Source organism: Notolepis coatsorum (genome assembly GCF_963971535.1).
Source record: "Notolepis coatsorum genome assembly, chromosome: 20".
NCBI classification, from domain to species: Eukaryota; Metazoa; Chordata; class Actinopteri; order Aulopiformes; family Paralepididae; genus Notolepis; species Notolepis coatsorum.
Window position 1 is genome coordinate 63986348 of NC_140184.1, and position 26033 is coordinate 64012380.

General features: G+C 41.2%; 1 protein-coding gene across 1 annotated transcript; it reads left to right on the forward strand.

The window, feature by feature from the left end:
* btbd10b (BTB (POZ) domain containing 10b) lies at positions 1 to 24272 on the forward strand. The gene is made up of 9 exons (XM_084337286.1): positions 1 to 275; positions 1027 to 1174; positions 3199 to 3398; positions 5603 to 5915; positions 7852 to 7954; positions 11169 to 11289; positions 18930 to 19127; positions 21511 to 21621; positions 23035 to 24272. Exons 2-9 carry the CDS (start codon positions 1074 to 1076, stop codon positions 23364 to 23366), a joined length of 1479 nt encoding a protein of 492 aa, XP_084193412.1. The 5' UTR covers positions 1 to 275; positions 1027 to 1073; the 3' UTR covers positions 23367 to 24272.
* The last annotated feature ends 1761 nt before the right edge of the window (positions 24273 to 26033 follow it).

The window sequence follows — 26033 nt, forward strand, 5'->3', positions numbered from 1 at the left end:
GGTCCGGAAGGAAGTTGGGCTTCAGTTATATCGCGAGAACTACAAACTGACTTTGTAGTTCTCGCGATAAAGCAAGCGTCAATGTCCTTTTTAGGAAAAGCCAAAGGAAACGCTCAAGCAGACCGATAATTTGATTGTTTACATTTAGCAATCTATTTGACTTTGAGGCTAGGTTTATTTAACCGCTAGCTACCCAGCTAGCAACTTGATTTAGAGGGTAGTTCGCACCAGTGTGCGATTAATAGTAGCAGTAGTCGACGACATCAGCTTGCTTGGTAAGTGAATGTTTTGAAAGAAAATGACAAGCAAGCTAACCTAAGTAGCTAGCAAGCATATTAAGTTAACGCTAGCTACTTGGCTAGCTTGTTACCTAATCAAAACCGACTCGTGCATTTCTGTGTTGGCTATAACGATAACGTTAGTGTTGTTTTCTTAGCGTTATGGTCACAGTTAACTTTGCCCTGGTAACGGAGACTCTACAGCTAACTTGTTTAGCCAGCGTCTAATGTCAGCGTCAGCTAACGTTATTATTATTATTATAACGTTGCTCTAACGTTATCTATTCGCTCCATTAACGATAACGAAATGTAATCTAACCGTATCTATGTTGAAGTAAATTGCTAATATGTATGAGGTTTGCAATCCATTTCGATCGATTGTTCCTTGTCAGTTGTAAGCGATGTATCATGTATGTATCATATGCGATGTAAATATAGGTACTATACCTAAATATAGGTACTATAACTAAATATAGGTACTATATACTTTATATAGGTACTAATATAGGTACTAAATACCTATATGTCCCTATGCCATAAATGTCATGTATGTTGTGTATGTCATAAATGTCTATGAATTGAAAATGGGGGACCCTGATGGAAACAAGACAAACGTCTTTCTCTGGTCTGCATCCCCTTAACAATTGTATGTATTGAGCTGTACTGTATTGTACCCATTCTGCAATCTGTTAAATAAAGTTTTCATTCATTCATTCAGTGTCTGACTTGTTGATTTGGTCATCATCAGACTATGAACGGTGAAAGATCCAGAGTGGACTCCCCTCTGTGCGGGTGATGGCAGCGTGTTTACGGCCATATGATAGCAACTCCAGTGACACTGAGAACTGGGAGCGAAAAACAACCAGCCGTCCTCGCAAACTCTGCAAGCATTCGAGGTAAAGCCTGCCGAACATCGCTCTTGGCAGAAAGGTCACATCTTGATGAGAAATGTAAACCACAGCATAGCAGCGCTATGTCATAACCGGTCATTAAATAAAAAGTTAAGCCTACAGTGGAAGAATGTTACTCTGGTTTTTGGGGAGCCACTTATTGTTATCCACCACATTCAAATGGGGGAAATATATTCTATATTTTCCAAAGCAGTGTAGTACTATTTATGTGTCATGGGTCCCTGACCACCACCAAGCATCCGGTAGCCCTGAAATACCCGACAACCAAGACAGGCTATTTAGACACAATGCACTGCTCCCTTCTTTCACCCCTAGCAGTGGAAAACATATTGTATAATTGTTTGCATGTTTTTTTTCATTGTTATGGTGATATGCCAGTTTTTCCATAATCAAAAATCCAAACTACTACTACTAAGTAGATTGGGTAGATGGAAAATGTTGCTTAATCTTAAAGAAACAAGTACAAATCCACGATGCATCAAACGGGTGTATCTGGTTATTGTAAAAAAAAAAAATCTTAGCAGCTTTGCCTACTTTTGGTGGAAAACACGAACACCATCCCTAAACAACTGTCGGAAGAACGCTTATATTGTTTGAAATGTTTGTTTTGTTAGTTAAGTCAAGCAATTACTTTCCAACACTAGCCGCCATTGACCTGTTTGCAACCAAGATGTCTGCAATCGAATACTATGGATAATCACCACTACACACACATACACAAACGCATGAACTTCGAAGCCAACAACAAATTTGGTAACTAAAAAGTTAGAGCTGATACAGGTTTGGTCTGCTATCTGCTACTTATTACATTTTAGCCCATGTTAAAAGAATTAAGGCTCTCATCCACTCTGAGAGATGCTGTGTTGCTGACAAGTCTGATTCTGAATGCCTCTGTCTCTGATAAGATATTCCTTTATTGATCCCCTTGGGGGAAATTCAGGATTTGATTGACAGGTGAATTTCACTGTAGCAACTCCAGTATTTTGTGACGCGCACACTTTGACGACACCTGATGACGGAGACGGGCTCAGGAGGTAGAGCCGTCTTCCGGTAATTGAAAGGTTCCCGGTTAGAATCTGGCTCCTCCTGGCAGTGTGTCGGACTCGGAGGTGTCCTTGGCGCCTTGCCTGGTTGCCTCCACCTGTCGTGTGAGTGAATGTGAGGTGTGCATTGTAAAGCACTTTGGATAAAAGCTCTATATAAATGCAGTCCATTTACCCATGAAAGTATCATCTTCCTTCCTTTTAGTAAGATAAGATATTCCTTTATTGATCCCCTTGGGGAAATTCGGGTGTCATAGCAGCATGGGGGAGGAGGGAGAGGAGGTACAGGCATGGGCAGAGTAATAATAGTAGAAAGACATAAATAGGCAATAATATTAGATCTGAATATGAAAAGTATGAGGGAAAAAAATCAAGTAAACCGTGTAATTAAAGGTGCAGATGAGAGTCTGTATGCCCTATCGGTTATATTATACGTTACAATAGTATTGATTATGCTCTGTTGTTTTTTTATTTTTTTATTATCTTTCCCCCCTCGTTTTTTCATTTGTCTCCCATCCCAATGTTAGTCGTTATGCCAATTCCCAATCCCCTTCCTGGTCGTTGCGCACGCTACCCCCTACCGTCGGTCTGGGAGGGCGGAGACTATCGCATGCTTCCTCCGACACATGTGTAGCCAGCCCACCGCTTCTTTTCACCTGGCAGCGCGGACTCTCACTGGGGGAGTGTAACGTGTGGAAGGGTCACACTACCTCCCCCAGATCCTTCCCTCGCTGTGCAGGCGCCCCGACCGAACTGTAGGAGTCGCTGTTTACAACGACCAGGACCCACCCCACCGGCTTTCCCACCCGCTGACACTGCCAATTGTATCAGTATGGACTGCCGACCAAGCCGGAGGTACCGCAGCTGGATTCGATCCCACTGTCTCTGTGGTGGTAGACAGACACTTAGTCCGCTGCGCTACCCGGTCGCCCCGGTTATGCTCTGTTCTGCTTCATATTCCAACAGCAGCAGCAATCGGGCCCGTGCATCTCGACTGGAGGCAGACCAGGGGAAGATGAGCCTGCATGGCGCCAGTGGGGGCTATGACCGATCACGTGACCGCCGGCGCTCCAGTGACCGCTCCCGTGACTCCTCGCACGAGAGAGAAGGCCAGCTCACCCCCTGCATTCGGAATGTCACCTCACCCACCCGCCAGCACAATATTGGTGAGAAGAATGAATGTGCTAAAGGAAATTAGTGGGGGGCTGCATGTTGTGTAACTGCCGTCTGCCGGTCATGCTTGTCTGTATGTAGTGTCAAGTTTGTATAATGACGATCAACGACGTCATCAATACTGGTGATATCGGGAGAAATATTGTATCGGGAGACTTTTCCCAATATTAAAGATTAAAGCAAAGCAACAAGACTTTCTGCATTTTTGTTTAGAAAGATGTTAGAACTCTAATGGATCAAATGGATTATGTCAGACTCTCGATTAAAAGAAAAATCCCAGTGACCTCAATCAAATGGTCTTAAGTCTATACTGTCGAGCCAAACTAATGGATCGGATTAGTGCTCTGCATTGACTGACACATATAGTTAAGATTTTTGGAACCCAAGCCCTATTTGCTACGTACCAATGATGATTATGTTGATTATTAGAGTCCTTTTTCAGCACAATCCATGCTGCTCCTCATACTAGCTTTGGCTAGTTAACCACAAACTAATACAAAGCCAATGGGGTCAAGCTCCTGTCTGTACAGGTTGCCTGAAGACAACTGAAATCTACTCCACAGTGCACACAAAGTACATTTCAGTTGTCTTCAGTCAGCTTACACAGACAGGAGCGTGACCCTATTGACTTTGCATTGATTTGTGGCTAACAAGCCAGAGCTTGTATGAACAGTACGAACAGTATGGGATGTGCTGAGAAAGGACTCTACCAATCAACATTGGTAAGTAGCAAGGGGCGAGCGTTCCAAAAATCAGACCTATCCCTTAACTCTTTGACTGCCACACTGTTTTTCCATCTGTACTCCCTTGCGCCAGCATTTTTTACCATCTTCACGATGTTTGCAGACCCATCGTATATTCTCATTTGAAAGGAAATATGTATACTCCCAACAGGGAACAACCCGTTTATTTTTACATACCTTCGTTCCTGCGCTATCCCATGCTAAAAACCGTCCTAAAACTAAAAATAATCCAGTTTAGTTTCCTGGAACGCAAGATATGACGTGTTCCTCGCGGAATAGTTTTCTGAAGCTGGGATCATTACAAAGGCATGTTTTATGATGGGGTTCGGTAAAAAAGATGTTACCTTTGTCAGCAGGTCCACCAAAACACTGTCCACTCTTGCTCCGAAGTGTCCGAACAGGAACAATAAGTAACGTTAGTTGGCCCTGGCAGCGCCCAACAGATAACGTTAGTGTTACATCCAAACAGCCTGTTTGAAAATACTATAATCCAACATATATTTATTGATGAAGGATTGCACTACAACTCGTACACCTTACTGTAAATTGTACCTAAATTGTACCTCATCCCATTTCTGCGTTGCACTATATAGTACTGTACATTAGTACACTGCATAGTATTGTATATTATATGGTAACTCAGAACATTGTACATATGTCTATACCGAACACTGTGACCTCATTTTCTTCTTCTAAATTACATGCTATACTATGTTATTTGATACTATCTTGTCTAGCACAGTCTCTGGAGCGTAACAGTAAGAAGCATTTTGTATGAAAGTATTCTGTACTTCTGTATGACAACTATTAAAGAAACTTGAAACTTGAAACTAGTCTGGTGAAAACGCACCTATCATCCATAAGTGTGATAGTTTTATTCTCTTCATAATAATCTCCAATAGTTCACGATCGTCATTACCGTTAGTTGCCTCTGGAGTGCTCTCAACTCCGGCGGCAACTACCACGGAGCGGTGAACAGGTACACAAGAGTCCAAGGTAGGAGATACTGCCACCTATCGGGATTCGATCGTCATTTAAATTCCAATTCACTCAGAGCTTCCAGGATCACACAAGAAGGTCCGGCTCACTGTTTAGTATAATAATAATAATAGTATACTCGTTTTTGGCGGCAAAAGCATGGCAGCCAAAATCGAGTACTCGTTTTTGGCAGTCAATGAGTTAAGAAAGTACTCTGACTAATCTCAAACCCGCCCTCTTTTCTTGATTCTCCAATCACAACCATTGCTTTCCTCTTGACAAGTTTGTCAGAAAAAAGCAGCAGTTGTGATTGGAGGATCAAGAAAAGAGGGTGGAGTTCGAGATGGGTCAAAGTGGTCTTGATGCCTCCCCCTATATGACCTGCTTCTGATGATATGTGAGCAGTGAGCACTGTAGTCTTTGATGCCTGGAGAGATCTGTCCACCATCATCATTGTCGTTGCGTTTGTGCTTCAGACCGGGAACGAGATGGTGGCTCGTCACGGCCCAGCAGCCCGCGCACTCAGAGGATCTCTCCCAGCGGCTCCAGCAGCAGCGGTGTGGCCAGCAGTCGCAACAGCAGTCTATCTAGCACAGAGGGCCCCTTCAAGAGTCTGGGAGTCGGAGAGATGGTGTTCGTCTACGAGAACACCAAGGAGGGAGCAGGGGGCGCCGGCGTAGGCAACCGAAGCATCAGGACCTCAGAGAGAGTCACTCTAATCGTTGACAACACACGCTTCGTGGTAGACCCTTCCATCTTCACCGCACAGCCCAACACCATGCTGGGCAGGTAGGCACACGTTGAGCATCAGTGTTCTTTTTCCTCGCTCACTCCACCTTTTGATTATATTAGATTTAAATTAAAATGTATTGTGATCATACAGTACAACAAAAAGAGGTTTGGCAAGTGCAATACTAATATACAATGTACAGCAGGGTTTCCGTTAGAAAAAATTGTTGCCGGCCTCGGTGTCCGGTAGATTTCAATCTACTGGTCAAATGAGAGAAATTCCGGTCAGAGTTTATTGAGCTTAAAAACAATTGATAGGCAAAAGAATGACAACAAAACAAAAGAATGACATCATCAAGGCATGTAGATTTATAATATCTTTACTTAAAACTAGGCTACTTTTGCGTATAAAGTCATTATATTCCAAATAAAATAAGCCCCGAGACTCGTGCTGCTGCCGACTTTAAATCAAATAGGTGTCTGTGGGCAGTCGCCCGACATTAATAAACAACAGTCTGTTATAATCACATTTTTATGAGCTAACGAATTCCGTTATATTGGACATTTGTATTAATTATATCAAGCGAAGAACTGAGAAATTTGACAGAGAGAGACGGCAACATTATCGTGGGTTTGCGTGACGACTCTCTCCACCTCCCAATGACTTATTTGCGAGAGTATGTCGATGCAGAGCAGCAGATTCAGCTGTTATTGGCTCTTTTCTGGGGACCGCACAGCAGCGCCCCCCACCCAACATTGAATTGAAAATGGCTGAATTGGAGTACTGCTGGAGTACTGCATTGTGCTTCTGCTGCTCCGGCTCTGCAGCTTCACAAAAGTTCGCACACCCAGCACTAAGCTCTCTCTGACAACGTCGTTGTCATTATTAGAAGCAACGATGAAACAAATGTAATGATTGTTTCGTTCATCGCATAGGCTATTTAATTTTAGCCTATTTTAATACAATTCAAATAATCAAATTGTGCTTAGACTCAGGGAATTATTTTCACCGGACATTAAGACCGGAGAGATTAAATATGTCAGACTTCAACAGATTTTGCCGGTCAAATACCGGTAATTACCGGCTAACGGAAACGCTGATGTACAGGTTATTAAACTGGGTATAAAATATATAAATTAGTACTACTGACTGAGTGTATTGATAATCCGATGTATGTACAGAGTTGTAGTATTAATATGTACAGTGATACAGGTATAAGACACTGGTAGTAGTCATACTGGCCTATATATATATTATTGTCTGAAATAGGAAGTCAGTCAACCTACTATGTAGATAAATGTGTTTAAAGTAACATGCCAACATTCTGGGAAATGTGCTTACCGTCTTCTCCAGAATCAGACGAGAAGGTGGATACCACGATACGGAGCAGCTAGCCTAGCCGCTGGCCCAAAACACCTCTCCTGGAGTTTCAAGCTAGTCTAGTGGTCCGTGGCGTGTCCGTATCCGCTTTCATTAACTTGTGCTAAGATAGGCTAGCTTGTAGCTGGTTATCTTTCTGCTGAACACACAGAGAGGAAATCGGTGTCTATCTTCTTGTCTGACTCTTTTACCTTTAGGTTAGGTTTACTTTACTTGTTCAACAGCGTAAAACATTTTAAAAACGTAAATGCACCCAATTTTAGCCAAAAGGCACATTTCCATTGGCAGTCCCCCTACCAGAAGGTACAGGCTAAAATCCCGTGTTAAAAAAAAAAAAAAAGGGTTAGCAATACAAACAGAATAAAAGCGAGATAAATAACATTAGAATAAAAACACAAACAAAAGTCATGGACACAAGGACCGAGCACATCATGACATTATTAGAAGACCCAGGCATAGACAGATGCACCATATCCACACATACACTTTGCATTCCAGGTACATTGTTTTATATTAAGTGAATTTCCATCTGTCCTGGATCATGTAGAATTTAGTTGATAGGATGACTTGTAATCTCTAAACCGCTGGACTATGCCTGCTTGTGCCTTCTTTCAGAATGTTTGGATCCGGAAGGGAACATAATTTCACACGGCCCAATGAGAAAGGGGAGTACGAGGTCGCTGAGGGCATCAGCTCCACAGTCTTCAGAGCCATTTTGGTTAGTCCTGCTGGGTTACCACCACGCTTAACATTTTCTCTCTTTGCCAAGCCATGTTATTTGTTTCAGATTTTTTCATAATTCTCAATTTAAGGCCATAACCTGTTAAGCCTCAGCCATATTTTCAGAAAATCTGCCTAAAAGTACATACCCAAGTAAATGGAAGATTGCTCCATTTCTACAAGGTCCATTTGCATGTTCTTGGTATCTAGGGACGAGGGTGAGCCCGTCTCTCTTTCTCTCTCTCTCTCTCTCTCTCTCTCTCTCTCTCTCTCTCTCTCTCTCTCTCTGTACGTTCAATGATTTGAAGTATATTTGGTCCAATCAGCCAGCTCCAGATCCCTCAGATCAAACAATCAAATCTGCCTTAAAATCCCACACTCAAGACTGGTGACTAAGGGAAACCGGCATTTGCAGCGCCGGAACTCTGGAACAAGCTCCCACTAAATTAAAAGTCTGCAAGAACTCTACAGACCATGCTCAAAACCCACCTTTTCGCCATAAAAAAAATCCATGAGCTAGTTTTCTGTTGTAGTATGACTGGTGTATTATGTCCGTCCGTTCTCTGTCTGCTTGGTTTGCCTGCATGTATTCTTTTCTGTTTTCGTATTGTTCCTGTCATTCTGTTTTTCTCGGGCTGCGCCCAGGGCCGATGTAGCTATTGGTTGAGGGGCGCAATTTAAATAAATGTATCATCATCTCATTAGCAGTCTGCTATAGGCTATTCTCCATCTCTTGTGTGTGTATACATTTACTATAGGCTACTCTTTTTGACATGGATTAGGCAAATTAGCTATAAAATTCTTGATTCCTGAGCCTATTTTATTCAAAAGGAAGATATTGATTTAAATAGATTTAATAAATTAAATTAATTAATTAAATTAATAAATTGAATAGCATATATATTATAGATATAATTTGTATTGTAATTGTATCTCCTGTGCTGGCCCAAGCACGTCTACCATAGCGTGGAGTGGAGAGATAACACACAATACATATAATAATTCATAGAGATATACTAAAAAGCTATTTATCATTTTTGGCTGGTAAAAAAATCTTTCCAACTGGCATTTTTTTTATAATTTCTTTTTTAAATCTAAAGCTAAAAATAAAATGTTGTTCCCCGTTTTTCAGCATTTAGCTACAGGCATGGATACATTGTATGTAATGAGAAACAATGTCATAGTAACTAACTATTGGTGTTATATTATTTCAAGATCATAAACAGGTGGTGTCAAAGAGGCAAAAAAACAGGCCATGTGACCTGTCCTGAGGATACTAGTATAACATTTGAGCCTGGGCACCTAAACCACTGCGCCGCCTGAACATGATCATGCAGCGGTGTCTCTCTGACATCACAAATCATCACATTTTCAGATGACTCAGTTCAGTGAGGGTGAATATTGTGAGAGGAGAATTGGAAGAATGCGCCAATATGAGAATTAGAGACATAGATCATATTAATATAAGTCCACATAGCTAGGAAACGATGCTAAACACTGAAAAAGGCCATTTATAAGATAGTTCCCCTTTTAAAAAGTTACATTTTGGGAGGGGGCAGCCTAGCTGTCGGGAGATTAAATAATATAAAATATAATAAAATGTTTTTGTATTGAAGTAATTTGTTGCGGGGCTACCGGGAGCTTGGTGTGTCTGGCGAGAGCTTGTGTGGAACGTGCTAGAATTTTTATTGGCCAGTGGAGTCGCCAGTTCTATAAGTCTTAAATTTAACTTGTTGAACCCGGCAGATACCGTGACGCATACCTCTTGACACACTATCTCTCAAGTATAGCTCTAATGTCTGGTGGAGGAGGTTTGAGGGTGTTGGGCAGCTGCTCACTGTAACTCTGATTTGGCTCCTTGCTTTATTTTGTATCAGGAGAGAGACCACCACACTGCAAAAATGGTCTGACAAAAAAAAAGAAATTTAAACAAATATACTTGAAACAAGTCAAACAATCTGCCAGCAACTTTGGCGTGGTGATATTTTGTGAACTAAATAAAAATATCTAGGGTTTTCTCTCCTGATTGGATAAAGTTGGAAGGGATATGTATTTTCTGTTTACTGCAGAGTGGAGGGACTGGGAGACCCATGTTACTGACCAAACACTCTATATCAGCGATGGCTGTTGGAATGTAGAGCTATTTAACACTTATTTTAACAAAAGTACCAATTACAGCACCTTTTTAAGGCTTGATTGTAAAGTTGGATACACAAATGATTCATCAAGGGACATGGTCCGTGCAACTGTAGATGTATCTTGTATTTCCTTTAGACGTATCTTGTATTTCCTCGCTAACACAAAAGTTGCACCAAGCTCCCCTAGCAGCAGTAGTAGCAGCAGCACTTAAAGCCATATTTAACATTTGCATTTTCAATACGCTTGATGTGGCATTGCTGCATTGGTCTGATTATGTGGCCCCTTTGGGTGATATGACTTGAAATCCATATCACGGTATATTATCAGTTTAACCTCTGTATCGATAAATTAAATGATAATCCAGCACACGAATACTATATTCTCCATTGCGTTGGCCCTCTGTCAACATGGTCATCTTTCAACCACGAGTTTAACACTCAGTTTAATTAAAAGAGCACAACATGAAACACGGTGAGAATTGACAAATTTGAATAGCCTCTTATCGGAAAACATGGAGACCCACACCCTGTCTTGGTAAACGCACTGAATATAAATGGAGACTGGGGTCAGAGTTTACAAATGTTACCTCACGTGTGGAAAATGTTTTCATATTGTATCTCGCATGGCACAAGAAAGGAGCCCACTGTTACAGCTGATATCGCAGGCTGTCAGTAGACAAAATATGGTAGTCAATTGTCTTCAAATAGATTGCATAATCAAAATGCATTGTCTCACATATTACCAGTATTTTCTTTGCATTGTGTTTATATAGTGTTTACATACCAAATTCAAAGACTTGTGTGACATGTTTCATGTCATAAATGAACAACGGATATTGATAACAGTCATTATGCAGAATATCCACACGGATGTCAATAAATGTCCCCTGGACAACAAAAAACAATAGAGTTGTATGTTGGTGTCTATGGACATTAACCGATACGATTAAAATTAGGTAATTAAAAGATTTTTTGGTTGATGCTCAGGGAAAACGTTAGTTAGTGACATCACTACTGTACTTAACTGAACTGCAGAATTAGAATTTTCTCTCGTCTTTTCTGTGTAATTGGCAGGATTACTACAAATCTGGACTAATCCGCTGCCCTGACGGTATCTCCATCCCTGAGCTGCGGGAGGCGTGTGACTATCTCTGCATCTCCTTTGACTACAGCACCATCAAGTGCCGAGACCTCAGTGAGTGTCATGTTGATTCGACTGTAATCAGTTAGGAAATCTACATTTAAAATAAAGACCTCAGTGAGTGTCATGTTGATTCGACTGTAATCTGTTAGGAAATCTACATTTAAAATAAAGACCTCAGTGACTATCATGTTGATGTAGACTGGTCTGTCAGGACACCAATTTATTAAAATGTTCATATTTCTCTTATATCAACACATAGCAACTGTTGACTCCTCCTTAACACTTTCAGTGCTGGCCTCCGTTTCCTATTTACCCCGTTGAATGCCGCCACCCACTTCAATGATAGAGCTCTCATATTTGCGAAAGCATAAACTATATCTTAAATTATGGCTATGTGTCTAATATGGCTGTCGCTTATCAACAGTGTTGTGCTAGTTACTGAAAAATAGTAACTCAGTTACTTTACTAGTTACTTCATTTCAAAAGTAACTCTGTTACTTTACTAGTTACTTACACCCAAAAGTAATGCGTTACTGTGAAAAGTAACTTATTTAGTTACAAAAAAAATAAAAAGATTGCTCCCATGCCCTTACAGATACTCAAAATCGGTTGATCAACTTGACAGTTTCCATTCACATCACTGAACTCTGCTAAGCAATGTGGTCTATACAAACACAAATCTGACACAAACACAAATGTTGTCCCGAGTCCCGACGTAATAAGAAATGCGCCGTGCCTAATTGTATCGCCGCTTAGGTTGAAGGAACAGCCTTGATGTCGCCGGAGCGTTTCATTATAACCGTCTTGCAACGTTGTTTAAGATATCAATCGTGCATTGCAACGTTAGAATAGTTAGGATATCAATTGTGCATGAAAGGACTATATTTATATTGTTTGATTAGTATTGATGAGATTCCCTGGCAGATTCGTACACTCAAAATCCGTTGATCAACTTGAGTTTCCATTCATTTGCATTCACATCACTGCACTCACCAAAGTCTGCGGTGGTCGAGATGTAACGTTAGTCCAGCCCCTCAAACATTTTCTTTATCTCATTTCCATGTTGTATATTCTCTCTCCAAGTAGTTGGAAAAAGTGTTCCGTCCCATTTGCTGTGTGTCGCCTGGTATCATGCTAACTACTGTAGATCCCTGAAAGCGGGTGGCGAGTGGCTTCGGATGAGTCCTGGTCGTTAACGTTAGACTCCGCTACTAGCTTCGTTGAAGCATGGGCAGTAGATGGTATCTTCGAGCCAAAACACAAATGACATTTAACTAAAACGTTATTTTCTTTGTGCTCGACAAAAGAGAAATAGTGAGAATATCCATGTGTACAAACGCGAGTAGCTGGGCGCTGCCATGACAGTCAGGAGGACTATAGTAAACAAAACACGCCCCCAGCACAGCGTGTCCCCGCAGGTGAGTGACACACAGACAGGAGTCAGGAGGACTGCGCTGGATCACTACCGCTCGCTATCAATCTACATAAAAATAACGCAGTAACGAACCATTCAGTAACGCTAACAGCGTTACTGAATTTCAAAAGTAATGCGTTAGAGTACTAGTTACCGCCAAAAGTAACGGCGTTACTGTAACTGATTTATAGATGTTTTATGAATGTCTTAACAAATCATTTGTTGAACATGAACAAATAAATGGAGGTACAGTATAGTCGTTTTTTCATATCCATTTTTTAAAGCATCTACAAATGTGTTATTACCAGTGTTGGGACTAACGCGTTACAGTAACGAAGTTACTTTTGGCGATAACTAGTACTCTAACGCATTACTTTTGAAATTCAGTAACGCTACTTACGTTACTGAATGGTTCGTCACTGCGTTATTTGCGTTATATACGGCGTAGATTGATAGCGAGCGGTAGTGATTTATTATTATTATTATTATTATTATTATCCTCATATCCTGTCTGCCTGGCTGCGGGGAACGCTATGCTGGGGGCGTGTTTTGTTTACTATTCCTCATCCTGACTGATAATGGCAGCGCCCAGGCAGCTACTGCGTATTTCTCTTTTGTCGAGCGAAAAGAAAATAACGTTTTAGTTATGTCATTTGTGTTTTGGTTCAAAGATACTGGAGTATAACGTTAACTACGAGGACTCATCCAAATCCACTCGCCACCCACGTAGAATGATACGAGGCGACACACAGCAAATGGGACGGAAAACTTTTTCCAACTACTTGGAGAGAGAATATACAGTACAACATGGAAATGAAACAAAGAAAATGTTTAAGGGGCTGCTGGACTAACTTTACATCTCGACAGACACTGGTGAGTGCAGTGATGTGAATGTAAATGAATGGAAACTCAAGTTGATCAACGGCATTTTGACTACAAATCTGCCAGGGAATCTCATCAATACTAATCAAACAATATAAATATAGTCCTTTCATGCACAATTGATATCCTAACTATTCTAACGTTGCAATGCACGATTGATATCTTAAACAACGTTGCAAGACTGTTATAATGAAACGCTCCGGCGACAGATATCAATGCTGTTCCTCAAGCACTTATTTTCAACCTAGAACCTAAACGTGCATGCGCTCAACCTAAACGTGCATGCGCGCAACCTAAACGTGCATGCGCGCAACCTAAACGTGCATGCGCGCAACCTAAACGTGCCTGCGCTCAACCTCCCCGAGCAATTAGGCACGGTGCATTTCTTATTACGTCGGGACATTTGTGTTTGTGTCAGATTTGTGTTTGTATATTCTAGACCACATTGCTTAGCAGAGTTCAGTGATGTGAATGGAAACTGTCAAGTTGATCAACCGATTTTGAGTATCTGTATCTGGCTGCATGGGAGCAATTTTTTTCTTCAAGTAACTAAATAGTTACTTTTCACAGTAACGCATTACTTTTGGGTGTAAGTAACTAGTAACGTAACGGAGTTACTTTTGAAATGAGTAACTAGTAAAGTAACTGAGTTACTATTTTTCAGTAACTAGCACAACACTGGTTATTACACATTAAACAACATTATTTAATGATGAACAAATCAAGTACAAACAATGTTGATAATGAGTTATAAATAATGTAGAACTAATTTGTAAATGTTATACAAATATAGTTATAAATGATTTAATAATAATTTACGAATGTATATAAATGATTTGTTCATGACAGTTCATTATCTACAGATACCTTATAAAGGTCTTATAACTGAGTGTTATTATAAAGTGTTACCGACTCCGGTATCGCTTGCCTGACCGCAGCAGCTCAAAGAGGCAGTTGTTTGGGTGGCTGGGGTCTTTGATTATTCTCTTAGCCTTACCCATGCAGTGCTTGTTGTAAATGTCTTGGAGAGTGGGAAGCCCCTCTCCAATTGTGCGTTCGGCTGAACGGGCCACTCTGTAGTCTGCTACGGTCTTGTGCAGTGCTATTCCCAAACCAGGAGGTGATATTGCCAGTCAGGATGCTCTCTATTGTGCATGAGTAGAAGTTCTTAACACTTTGAGTGCCAGGGACGCGATTTGTCGTTAGTTCATGCCGCCAGTTGAGTGCCGCCAATGACATAGTGTTTGTTTGTCGTATTTTTATTTATTAGCGATTTGAATTCATTTCATCAATCGAGCCTCACGCTAGTGTTGCAGACTCTCTCTGAACTCAATTGGGAAAATACCCCTATCGTCTCTCCCTGTGTAACTGCACCCCAACTTTCCTTTTATGCTCTACAGCAGTGGTTCCCAAAGTCGGGGTCGCGACCCAAAGGTGGGCCGCGAGCAGCCACGGGAGGGCCGCGAGATGATTTCCAATTTTTTATTTTATTATTTTTTTTTGTCATGCCACTGAACTTAGAAGCAGGCCAGGACAGTGTTTCTAGTTGTATTCTAAAATTCTATTCTATTGTATTCTAAAATGTGACTATATGGTTTTATATTAACTTAAAGGATAACTCCACTATTTTGGGAAATTAGCTTATTTAACATCTTCCCTGGAGTTAGACAAGAAGATGCATACCTTTTTTGTCTCTGTGCGTGCATTTTAGCTTTGGGAATAGATGCTCCGTTAGCATAGCTTAGCTTCATCACTGGAAGTGAGGCAGGACAGTAACCTTACAGTGCCTTACAGTGTATTGCAAGGTCTGACATTGACCAAACTTGATATGCATGACCTTGGTGGGCTCTAGGTCAACTCCTGAAAAGGGGGTCAATGTCAGACTTTGCAATCAAAAGTTAGGGGGCTAATAACCCTTGCCATAATTTCAGTGCGCCCCTAACTTTTGATTGCAAGGTCTGACATTGACTCCCTTTTCAGGAGTTGACCTAGAGCCCACCAAGGTCATGCATATCAAGTTTGGTCAATGTCAGACCTTGCAATACACTGTAAGGCTACTGTCCTGCCTCACTTCCAGTGATGAAGCTAAGCTATGCTAACAGAGCATCTATTCCCAAAGCTAAAATGCACGCACAGAGACAAAAAAGGTATGCATCTTCTTGTCTAACTCCAGGGAAGATGTTAAATAAGCTAATTTCCCAAAATAGTGGAGTTATCCTTTAATAAATAAACAAAAACAAAAAATCTACTTATTTCAACGAACATTTCAAACTAAATAACAGATTATGCACATAAAACGCTGAAAACAACCGAAGCAACAATAGTATTTTAATGAGGCTATTATTATTATCATTATTATTTTGCAACAAGTTAGCCCTCTCATAAATAGCACATATAAATGAATAACTAACTTGAACTAACTTAACACTATGATTGCCGGGGACGAGTTAAGACGTCATTCCTAGCCATGATCTGCCGAAGATGCCGTAACTCGTCTTTGATGTCAATATTTCAAAAATCTGTGACCGAAATCATATTTCCCCTCCGGAGCCCTGAGACACACTGCAAAGCTCCACTCAACTCTCTAGCGGTTCAAGAGCGCCATCTGGTGGCCGATCGGCAGATCGCCAACCGGAAATTAACCTTTGAACCGGTAGTGCTCATCCATATGTGGTCCGGCCACTCGCTATCGTTAGAGAGACTCCGTCTTGATACAGTGAACATCGATCGGTGCAAATAACTCGAAAAAACAACATGATTTGGACGTAATATACTATTATACAACCTGGAAATGGATCGTGCATTTCTACATCCCATAATAGAAAAGATTCTGTTCCACGCTCATCTGCCAGCGGCGCGAGGAAGCCACGGTAAGATTCAGCGTTATATTCTAACGTGTTCGATATAAACTGCTATGATGAACATATGACCCACTCTGGATGAATCATCTAACGCTGCCCACGGAATTATAAACGATCCCCCGCCCATCCGGTCATCATCAGATGATACGTAGAAACTTCTAGAAGCACATCCAGTTGACATTTTTTATCTCGCACAGATTCCTACCAAACTGTATTTGATCATCAATATAATGCATTTAGGGCTATAAATCACGTTCTGAAGAAAGCTGCAGAAAACGATAAAAACATACTTATTCATACCATATTTTAGTATGAATATGTGAATGAAAAAGTTTAACGTTGCTACACCCTGAACAATACATATAGGACATTGAATGGGCCATAATAATGGCAATTTAGCAATAGAATTTAAAAAGTTATAGCCCTGCAAAGAAGGGGAACTTCTCCATGTTAAATAGGGCTGGCGAGGGATGGTAAATTATGAATTTAACCCCGGCGATTAAAGTGTTAATTGAAGATTTATTCACACAACCATCCGCAGAAAAAGTACGTCCAAAAAAAAAGAAGATAAGTTGCCTCCGTGTGTAGAAGCAGCTCGGAGGTCCGCTGTTTCAAAGCATGCCATCTAAGAATGAAGTGAGCGGTTGTTATTGGATTGATTGATTGATTGATTGATTGAAAATGTTATTACAGATAGACAGTGCTACATCTTTATACAATTGCCGAATTCATCCAACTTTATTGCTATACAATAAACACATTAATTGAAGCATAATGGAGATTTATTCACAACCATCCGCAGAAAAAGTAGGTTAAAAAAAAGAAGTTGTTCTCTTTTTTTTTTTTTATCTACTTTCTATAGAAGCAGCTCGGAGGTGCGCTGTTTCAAAGCATGCCATCTAAGAATGAAGTGAGCGGTTATTGGATTGATTGATTGAACATTTTATTATTTATTTATTTATAATATATATATTATATATTATTTATAAATTTATTATTTATTTTGTGCTTCGAAGTGGTTATGCTTTGGCCCTCTTTCGAAGTGGGTTATGCTTAGAGTTTGGAATCAGGGCTGGTGGTCAATCGCCCTGCTCTAAAGATAAACTCTAAGCATAACCCACTTCGAAAGAGGGCCAAAGCATAACCACTTCGAAGCAATAGGTTGCTTCAAAGCATGCCGCCTAACAGTGAAGTGAGCGGTTGTTATTGGTTTGATTGATTGAACATTTTATTAACAGTGAAATGAGAGTGTCCTTTTGAAGGAGAGGCAGGTTCTATAACGAATGGCATCTAACAACACACTTTGTGCGATTTATATTTAGTTTCACAATGAGTCATGACCAACCAATTACATAATCCAACATTGTGTAAGCAACTAACACATTCCACGTGACAGAATCGTTTTTGAATGAGTCGTTATGACACTATCAATACATTCATTCATAAAGATTATTGTCCGCCATCTTGGTTTCATTCCTAAAACCACGAAAGGCGGAGCGATTGTAATTCGGTTGTGGGCGGGTTCACATGGAGTTCACATGGAGTGTGTTATGAGAAATAACAACGTCTAACTTGACTGTTTCAACCAATCAGAATCAAGAAATTTGCATGCCATTGTATAATGTGCAGTTAGGCAGCAGATTAACATTTGCTTGCAGGAGTTTGCAACACATTCATGAATATATTATATACATATACATGATATAATAAACTGTTATGTCCCCGATGGTAATCCAGGGGATGAGGGAGTACCACTTTTAAATGACCCAGTGAAAAAGGATTACAAACATGGATATGCATAAACAAGTGGAATTTATTAAAATAAAAATGAAACTATAAAATAAAGACCACCAGGTCAACAAGAGTATTTTCCCATAGAAAGAGGATATCAAATAAACAGAATAACAATTTAACCTCCAAATGAATAGAGACGATGTTAAACACAATATAAACAACCACACTCCCTACAATAGAAAGTAAGAGTTTACAGACCCCGGTACACCAACAACTCAAAGTAAATATAACCGGTTCAACAACCCACACACGCAGAACACTAATTCTGCCAAGAGGCCCACTGGCACGGTCTGCACGCTTCCCCGGGTTCTTATCCACCCAGTCTAGTGAGCACCTGTGCTGTCAATCATCAACTGTGATCGTAAGGAGGGCGGAATCAGGGGAGAGACGCACAGGGGGAAACGGGAGAGTTTGCAATACACAAACTACGGCTGTAACATATACATATTGAATTTGTTGCTACACAGCCCTCTTGGTTGGCAAATAATTGGGGTCTGTCATCGAAAACAGGTGTTTGTGATTCAATTACATCAGTTGCCTGGCAGCAGTGTTTATGGTTATATGTATGAAACATTAGCATAATAATAAAAATGCTGATTTGGAAGGCAGCTTCATAGGGTTTATTGTCTTTATGAAACTAATTACAGATGCCGCTGCCTGCGCCCGTGTGCTTCCTCTCAGCAACGTTTGGTGGGTTCAGTGTCGCCCTGACTGACCCCCTCCGTCTCTTCCATCTTCAGGTGCCCTGATGCACGAGCTGTCCAACGATGGAGCGCGGAGACAGTTTGAGTTCTACCTGGAGGAGATGGTCCTGCCTCTGATGGTGGCCAGCGCGCAGAGTGGAGAGAGGGAGTGTCACATCGTCGTGCTCACCGATGATGACGTGGTGGACTGGGACGAAGAGTACCCACCACAGATGGGAGAGGAGTACTCGCAGAGTGAGCATAAATATTCTGTATACACAAGACATTTTCTCTCGTTAACTATACTGTATAAACACATTATCTTTGAACTATTCTGTAAACACATTCTCTCTCATTAACTATTCTGTATAAACGCATTATCTCATTAACTATACTATATAAACACATTATCTCTAGGGATGCACGATGATTATTATGAGGTCATCCCGATAAACCCGATAACGTTATTGATAGCTCCGATAATATAGAATAAATTTTTTTGTTAAAAGAAATCCGTTGTGGGTGGATTGGGTTGAAGGGCGCTTGTTTTTATTATAGCCTCCTCCCGTTTTTGCCAGTACTGTGGTACGATTGATAGCGTGTGGTTTAGGAAGAGGGAGTTTTTCACAAATCCAACCCTTTCTTGGCTGTGACGTAGTCAGGTGACATTCAGACTGACTGAGGCAAGATAGTAAAAAAAAAGATGGCGGCGTCGTCGGACTTTTTCAAAGTTTCAGAGGAAAACAGTTTGCTTGCTATTTGTAACAAATGCAGAAGTTCCACGAGGAGGGAAAGGGGCAACAAGCTATAACACATCCAACATAATAAATCACCTGAAACATCACCACCGCTACGATGGTGTATTAAAATCCGACGACGCTGAGCAGCTAAAGGCTAATGCAACGCAGGATAAGCTAATCCAAAACCAGCTGCTGGCGGGCGGCGGGACATTTACTGAGGACCAGATATTATGATTTAACAAGTCTATCTACGCGTCCAGGACGATGACAACACTATTGCAGGTAAGCAGGCAGCCTAGCTGTTCTAACTACTAACGTTATCACGCTAGCTTGGATGCTAACTAACGTAATTAAGCTTGTCATGGTTCATGGTGAGCTGTTGATTGATTGATTGAAAAGTTTATTAACCGATTGCAAAATGGGTACAATACAGTACAGCTCAATACATACAATTGTTAACACTTTGACTGCCGGGACACGTCTTTTCACGTCTTTGCTGGCCATGCTAAAGTTGCCGGGGGACGCTGTACAGCGTCCTTATATCAATATTTCAAAAATCTGCGATCGGATTCATATTCCCCCTCCGCTGGCCTGAGATCCACCAGCAGGACCCACTGAGCTCTCTGGCGGTTCAGGAGCGCCATCTGGTGGCCGATCGGCGCAATCGCCACACAGGATATTGAATAGAGGTTGTCATGACGACCGTAGTACTTCCGGGCGCTCGCTATGGTTCATGGGACTCTGGCTCGTCACGCTACACGGTGATCGATTGGCAATAACTCGATAAACAACATGATTTGGACGTATATACCATTATACAAGCTGGAGATGGACCGGGTAAAAATATATCCCATAATGATAAAATTTCTACTCGACGATGATCGCCCAACGGCGCGCGGAGACTGGGGTGAGTTTTAGCGTGTAACGTTACCGTCTTCGATAATAACTGATATTATCAACATTTGACCCACATTAGATGATTGGTATAACGCTGCCCACGGAATTATAAACGCCCCCTCGCCCATCCGGTCAACATCAGATGACGTGTAGTAACTTCTAGAAGTACGTCTAGTTGGAATTTTTTATATCGCGCTGATTGCCATCAAACTGTATTTCATCATCAATATAATGCATTTGGGGCTATAGATCACGTTCTGGAGAAAGCTGCAGAAAGAGATGAAAACATACTTATACATTAGACCATACTTTACTATGAATATGTGAATGAAAAAGTTTAACGTTGCTACACAATGAACAATACATATAGGACTTTGAATGGGCCCTAATAATGGCAATGTAGCAATAGAATTTAAAAAGTTATAGCCCTGCAAAGAAGGGGACTTTCTCCATAGACAAATAGCGCTGGCAATCTATGGTATATCATTAATTTAACCCAAGGCAACCAAAGTGTTAAGGGGATGCAGACCAGAGAAAGACTTTCGTCTTGTTTACATCAGGGTCCCCCATTTACAATTCATCATAACATAATGACATACATGACATACAGATAGACAGTACTGCCTACATCTATACATGACATACCAGATTTGCAAATACAGTACTGTTTGTGATACGAAAAGAGTCCAGAAAAGAGAGTATATACATTTGACGTATTATTATTGTATTGTGTGATATGTTTTGTTTCATGTTGAAAAAAAAATAAAAAATGTTGATCAAAATATTTTTTTAATAATACAATAAATATCGGTTATCGGCTTGAGGAGCATAAAGTTATCGATATCGGTGTCAAAAAATCAATATCGTGTATCCCTAATTATCTCATTAATTAACTATACTGTATAAACACATTATCTCTCTCGCTCTCACCTAGTTCCTACAAACCATAGGTCAGTGTTATTGAACAGTGAGTGACCATGTTGTTTTCTCTTTTCTTTCAGTCATATACAGCACAAAACTTTACAGATTCTTCAAGTACATTGAGAACCGAGACGTCGCCAAATCAGTTTTAAAAGAAAGGGGACTGAAGAAAATCAGACTGGGCATTGAAGGTAAATCACAACATTGACGTAACAGTTAAAGCTGGAGTGTTTTTATGTTTGGATATATATATATTTTTTTTTATTATCTTTTTTCCCCCTCCTTTTTCCGTTTTGTCTCCCATCCCACTGTTAGTTGTTATGCCAATTCCCAACCCCCTTCCTGGTTGTTGCTCACCCCCCCCCCCTACTGTTGGTCCGGGAGGCCGGAGACTGTCACATGCTTTCCTCCGACACATGTGCAGCCAGCCGGCAGCCAGCCTGGCAGCGCAGACTCTCACTGGGAGAGTGTAACATGTGGAAGGTCACACTACCTCCCTCCAGATCCTTCCCTCGCTGTGCAGGCGCCCCGACCGAACTGTAGGAGTCGCTGTTTACAACGACCAGGACCCACCCACCAGCTTTCCCACCCCTAACACTGCCAATTGTGTTAGTATGAGCAACCAGCCAAGCTGGTAGCAACGCCGAGAGCTGGGCTCGAACCCAGCGTCTCTTGCGTTGGTGGCGAGTGCCTTGCCCACTACACCACCTAGCCGCCTGATTTTTTTTTAAATTATTACAAATTCTGTTATTAATAGCAGTATGCAAATAAAAATACATGGCTAAATGCATCTGTAGCGGTTATGGTGATGAATAAATGTGTGACAAAATGGTTAGAAGTAATCACAAGTACGCTTAGGTCACCGGAGTCTTCAATTATATTGAATGGCGATCCATTTTAACAATAGCTTTGTTGATGGACAGAGTTGACCCGTCAGCTCCTTTTGGAATAAGAACACCACTAGCATCGGAAAAGATGGCAATTAGCTCGGCCCTTAGACGGTACTTCAAGCTTGTTCTTACGGTGGAAAAACAGTCCATCACTGCAACATGCATACACCTCTGTATGATCCAAACGTCCATTTGGAAACGTTGTACCATAATGAAGTCTGCCATTCAGGGGCATGTGTGGTCACTCATCATTCTCCAGGGTTGCATGTGGGAGGCATCAGGAAGGTAAACTCACTGCTCAGGGTGGCTTGCTTTTCAAGTGAATGAGAGGCAGTTGCGGTCAAAAGGGGTTGTGTGGTTAAATTGCAGCACGTTATGGTTTTCAAACGAACAGCCAAAATGAATGCATCAAAATTGACATCCCTATTAAAAACAGGGTCTTAAAAGGTATTAAAAACTCTTATATTTCATTTGCACACGTATTACATTTTTGGGGCTGCCCGGCTCTCGGGAGATTAAATTATATAAAAATATGAAATGTTTTCGTATTCAAGTCAGTGCAGCTGCCAGTTCAGTGTCACTGTGTGTGTGTGTGTGTTTTTTTTAAGTGGTATTAAAAAGTCTTAAATTTAACTTGTTGAAACCTGAAATAGTTTAAATATTGTAGCTCACCAAGATCTCTGTTGACATGCATCCCCTTCTTGCCTCTGGCAGGTTACCCCACCTACAAAGAGAAGGTGAAGAAGCGGCCAGGGGGTCGTCCCGAGGTCATCTACAACTACGTCCAGAGGCCCTTCATCCGCATGTCCTGGGAGAAGGAGGAGGGCAAGAGCCGCCACGTGGACTTCCAGTGCGTCAAGTCCAAGTCCATCACTAACCTGGTGGCGGCCGCGGCCGACTTCCCCCAGGACCAGCTGGTGATGATGCACCCCGGGCCCCAGGTGGACGAGCTGGACGTCCTGCCCAACCAGCTGGCCAGCGGGAATCACTACAGCAACAACTACAGCAACGAGCCCTACCCGGACGCAGCCTCACCTGCTGTCTGAGGACAGACTGCTCTCTCTCACCTGCTGTCTGAGGACCGACTTTTCTCTCTCTCTCTCTCTCTCTCTCTCTCTCTCTCTCTCTCTCTCTCTCTCCCCCCTCCCAGTAGCCCCTGCCTCTTCCTTCCCACCCACCACCCTCCCAGCATGCTGCAGCACGGAGCGCCAGGGGCACCTTAACCGTATTGCCTTGACACCTCCTTCGCAGCCTTAGAGCCTCATGAACCCGGTCGACTGTAAAAGAAGAAGATGAAAGAGAAGGAGAAACCATGAGGGATACAAGACTCTTATCCATTTTTTTAAATGTTGGTATTTGTTTTTACTTGATCAAAGGAATAAAGAATTGTGTTTTTAGTTGGTTGAAATGAATTCACAAAACCTGCATTCATTATTATTATAAATATATTATTATTTACAATGGTCAGCATACCTCGTTTTGATGAGTGTGGGTTGTGCACAACCCTGTGCTGTTAAAATGTGTTCTTGCAGAATTTTTGTTTCACTTGTGAGATTTTGGACTTTATTCTGAGAGGCCCAACTAGTGGATGTGCTTTTGGGGAAACGGCACCAGACGGGTGTTTAGCCATTGACCACATTCACGGACATTTTAGCTCTCATGTCATGGTGGAAAGGAATCCCAACCTGAGCATGACATAAAAACAAAATGGCCACTGTGTGAATATGGTCAATGAAGTAAAGTTTCTGATATTCCTATCGCCACTCAAACGCCACAATCTCCTACTATTGAATCCAATTCAGTTATCCTTTGAATAACAAGGGGTCAACCAGGTCTGATATACAAATGTTCTACTTCTCCCCATAGCCAGGTTCTTCAGCAGAACAATGGATGTTGTGATCAGGATCATATTGTTCAAAGCTTGAAGTCGTTTTAAATAAAATGGTGAAATAAAGAGATTGAAATCAGTTATTTTGTGGTATGTTTAATCATTGACCTAAAGTATGTTGTATCAGGTAGAACTGCACATTATATCGCACACATTTAAAAAATGAAATGGTTTTGCACACATTAATCTAGTTTGACAGTTATTGGGAGTACATTTGTTTGAATATGACCACCAGTGATTGAATCCTTGTGTTGTGTTAATTACAGCTCAATGAAATGATAAGGTGGAAGTCCCTATAAGACAAGGTATTGCTATGTTTTCATCTATCATTTAATGGTGCTGTAATTAACACAAGGATTCATCACTGGTGGCCATATTCAAACTAATTTACTCTCAATACCTGTCAAACTAAATTAATGTGTGCAAAACGGGTTGGATGTGAGATTATGTGCAAAATAAATAATGCATTTTTTTTGGTGAAGTGCCCCTTCAAGTACTGCCTGCCATTTTCAATAGTATCCAGCTGCAGACCTTCAGACCAGCGCTTACAAGCCCCGCACATACAAGCACCGCACATAGCAACCCCTCGCTTCCATTGGCTGATTTTGGTGACGTGATTTTGGGTCACGTTGCACGTTGCACTGCGGGATTGATTGATTGATTGATTGAAAACTTTATGGTGACGTGATTTTGGGTCACGTTGCACGTTGCACTGCGGGATTGATTGATTGATTGATTGAAAACTTTATTAACAGATTGCCGTATGATTTGGGTCACGTTGCACTGCGGGATTGATTGATTAATTGATTCATTGATTGATTGATTGATTGAAAACTTTATTAACAGATTGATTGATTGATTGAAAACTTTATTAACAGATTGCCGAATGGGTACACGTGACCACAGGCCCTGATTGATTGATTGAAAACTTTATTAACAGATTGTAGAATGGGTACACGTGACCTGACCGATTGATTGATTGATTGATTGATTGATTGATTGATTGATTGATTGAAAACTTTATTAACAGATTGCAGAATGGGTACAGTGACCGATTGATTGATTGATTGATTGATTTATTGATTGATTGATTGATTGATTGAAAACTTTATTAACAGATTGCAGAATGCAGTACAGCTCAATACACACAATTGTTAAGGGGATGCAGACCATGCAGTACTGTTACATTTGTGACATACAGTAAATATATACAAGGGGGAGGGAACTGTACATTTATGATGAATTGAAAATGGGGGACCCTGATGTAAACAAGACGGAAGTCTTTCTCTGGTCTGCATCCCCTTAACAATTGTGTGTATTGAGCTGTACTGCAGATATATTTCAATTGCCTTACTTATTTACATAAGTATTATAGGCCTACAGCAGTATTGTACAGACAGTCTGTGTGACGTCTGTGTGGTTATCCAGCTGCACAAAGGCAGAGCAAGAGGCTCTACAGAGGGTGGTGAAGGCGGCAGGCAGGATTGTCGGGACTCCTCTATCAAACATCACCTCCGCCTTCACCTCCCGCTGCCTCCACCGCTCCAAGTGTATCATCAAGGACCAGTCTCACCCAGCACATCACCTCTTTCAGCTCCTTCCCTCAGGGAGGAGATACCGGTCCATACATGCCAAGAGTTAAATATTTAAGAACAGCTTTTTCCCCCAAGCAGTCAGACTGTTAAACGCTCATTGACTGTCCACTCACGTGCACCATGCACTTACCTGGACTTGATAATCACTGTTACCACTCATCATGCACTTTATTTAAAATATTCTGTTATGTACAGTGTTATATGTGTTTCATGTATGTATATATTGTACT

Coding starts and splice junctions, on each gene's coding strand:
- btbd10b (XM_084337286.1), top strand. CDS start 1,074: ATGGCAGCGTGTTTACGGCCATATGATAGCAACTCCAGTGACACTGAG. Junction 7,955..11,168: donor CAGTCTTCAGAGCCATTTTG/GTTAGTCCTGCT, acceptor TGTAATTGGCAG/GATTACTACAAATCTGGACT. Junction 11,290..18,929: donor CATCAAGTGCCGAGACCTCA/GTGAGTGTCATG, acceptor TTCCATCTTCAG/GTGCCCTGATGCACGAGCTG.